Here is a 2,817-nt window from a genome sequence, read left to right on the forward strand (position 1 = left end):
ATGAGAAAATCCCTTGCGGCTTACTTCTGCGCCCCATCGTAACGTAATCGGACTTCCCGCCACACGAGGGCGCTGTAGCTCATCGTGTACTCTTAATGACGACATTTGTCTTGAAACTAAAGTTGATTAGCTGGCTAGCTGCATGCGAAGTTGGAGGTTCCGTTCCGTTATCGGTGTTTTAGATACACTGGCAAAGTCTTCGCTGGAGGTCTTGCACATATGAAGCGGAGAGCAGAGAGCGCGTTGTGCTGCGAGGTTCCTCAGAAGAGATGCGTTCGCGCCCTCTCGAAGACAGAGACGCAGCTGGCGGCGGTGCGAGTGTTGCCAGCCGCGCTGACTGGGCAAACTGGACAGCGTCGCAGAAAGAGGCCGAGCTATCCGGAGGATCGCGAGTCAACGGGAAGGATCTTGTCGCCGCAAAAGAAAGTGCTGTCGAACAGCAGACCCGGCTCACCAGATCCAGACGAAGATGCTGGAAAATTACGGGATGCAAGCAGCGTGTTTGTGCAAGAGCCATCAGTCCCACACGAGGTGGCCCCCAAACGCTCAAAAAAAGAGACGCAGACCAAACCGGAGCACCTTACCAAGGTAGGTTAGGAAGTTAACTCGCTAAATGTTTAAACTAAACTATGCAAACGGCTGATTGTGGCTGATATGCCAGCACTGTTTTGCAGCGACAGGTTTATTCACTAACGCATGATGTCGCTGGAGCCCAGCTAAAATTCATAAAGTAATCCGACGAGCACGAAGATCCAGGCGGATTTAAAAATCTGTTTTTTCCTCCAGTCGCTAAATCTGATCAGTAATCCGCGGCTGGGTGCGAACCTGGTATCCTGCGGCGATTTGTTCTACTCGTGGCTTGTTTTAAATGATACTTAACCTAATTTGTAAACGATCAATATGACAGGTGATGCACGCTGCCGATGAAGGTGACGGTGATCTAAGCACCTTCAACTCGTTCCAGTTTTGGAGGACTCCTCTTCCTGAGCTAGACCTTTCCCTCATGGATGGGCAGTCTACATCTGAGAGAAATGGAGGCACTTCTCTCAAAGATCCTACAGAAGCCATGGAGACATGAGGCAGACTACTACACATGTATAAACTCTGGCCACACCATCACGGGTGCGCCCGTATCTTGCACAGAGTCCAAAGTTTGCTTGGGTGAACACTGACAGTCTGTAGGGAATGTGTATGCCAAGCTGACGACGATCGAGTCCATACGTATCAGACTCTGCTTCTGCTTACTGTGTTTAACCAGCAAGTGGGTGTCTCCTAGTTGTTGATGTGAAATCATGCAGGCTTGCCTGCTTTTGTTTGTTTTTCTCATATATATTTTGATTATTACTTCAGAATTAGGATTTCTGGTAAGTTTTGCAGAAACGTAACATGGACTGAACTTTGAAAGCATATAGATTGAATATTTCCTGTGCTGTAAGGCCCGTAAACGTTTTGGAAAGCTTGGATTGGGTTTCTCTCATACCCACTGCATGTCTCTTGGTCACAGTGTTGATTAGTTAAACAGTTTCCTGACTAACAGGACATGGCTGTTTTTTGGATTGTTTGTGTCTTTTTGAAAAGCTTAATGACATAATTGGTCATTTAATGTATTACAGATGTTTGCTTTTTTTTCTTCTTCAGATGAACAATAAAATGTGAACTTTTTTATAAGGTGCTCTGCTTGTGTGAGTAATTTAAGTTGTAACCTGTAGGTTGTGTTAAGTTTGAGTGTTTAACCTCAAAGAAATATTAAAATGCAAACATGTCAAAACATCTAAACTGACATTTTGCTTGATTCGGTTCTGTGTAAGTCCTTGGTGTCTCTTTCTCCTCTGCTGTTAACGTTACCAAAGCAGTGGTCAAAGGTGTTTGACAGCCACCTACAGCGCAGTGTGGACCATACTGCAAAGCTGCTGAAACCTATGAAGCTTTCATTCTGTTGGACAAATCTCCACAATCTCCATTGACCTTTGATCTGAGTAAAGGGATGAGAGGTGAGAGTTGGCTTTTTATGAGTCACAGCCATTGCTGAATCACCTGTAGATATCATGCCTTAGGTTAATGTTAACTGCATCTGACGAGATATGGTAAGCAGTGTTTTTATAATCTTCTTTTCCATAAGAGGTCAGGTAATAGTCTATTAAATCCTAAAAATGTTAACACGGATTCAGGGAGTGGGGTGTATAAAGTCTCTCTGAGTACAAGTATAATAATTTCTGCTCCCACACACACCAGTGAGTAAATACTTAAGAATAACACACTAATGCTTGTAATCAATACTACAAGAGCCGTCCTTCGTACAGATTTTGTGGGAACGTATTTGGCGACAACCCTATATTGGCCCTGGCGCAAACGAGAAACAAACAAAAAATAGATGTGTTTAAAATAGTAATGCATTAAACGTGTGGAGTTTTTTTCAACTGAATTTTGGTAGAAAAGCTGTGAGGTTTTGGCGTAAATAGGCGGTGTCGAGCCGCACAATATTAGAAGGTACATGAAAGTAACAATTTCATCCAGTTTGTCATTCGCCCCTTTTCAGCTGCCTTGGGAAGAAGGGACACGTTTGGTTAGTCATTCGAGGGTCGGGTTTCTTCCCCGTGGTTGATGATCATAGATGAAAGTCAACTGGGAACGTTTTAAACATTTGTTAAAAAGGCACACTGACAACTGTAAGCAAGCACATCTTCGAACTCGGACAGTGAATTAAAACATGAATTAACTGTTGTAGGTAACTTTTAATGTGTAACTACCAAAAGTGTGGAGGCGCGTCATGCGCTTTTTGCGAGAAGAAGCCCATCCCTTCTTCTGGTGTGGCGCAGC

The 2,817-nt window shown here is 44.0% G+C and overlaps 1 protein-coding gene across 1 annotated transcript; it reads left to right on the forward strand.

Moving 5' to 3' along the window:
• Nucleotides 1–21: 21 nt before the first annotated feature.
• Nucleotides 22–1,668, forward strand: wu:fa19b12 (uncharacterized protein LOC560551 homolog). Its single transcript, XM_027027895.2, has 2 exons — nucleotides 22–588; nucleotides 908–1,668. Exons 1-2 carry the CDS (start codon nucleotides 220–222, stop codon nucleotides 1,076–1,078), a joined length of 540 nt encoding a protein of 179 aa, XP_026883696.2. The 5' UTR covers nucleotides 22–219; the 3' UTR covers nucleotides 1,079–1,668.
• Nucleotides 1,669–2,817: the final 1,149 nt, after the last annotated feature.

Source organism: Electrophorus electricus, chromosome 5, assembly GCF_013358815.1.
Source record: "Electrophorus electricus isolate fEleEle1 chromosome 5, fEleEle1.pri, whole genome shotgun sequence".
NCBI classification, from domain to species: domain Eukaryota; kingdom Metazoa; phylum Chordata; class Actinopteri; order Gymnotiformes; family Gymnotidae; genus Electrophorus; species Electrophorus electricus.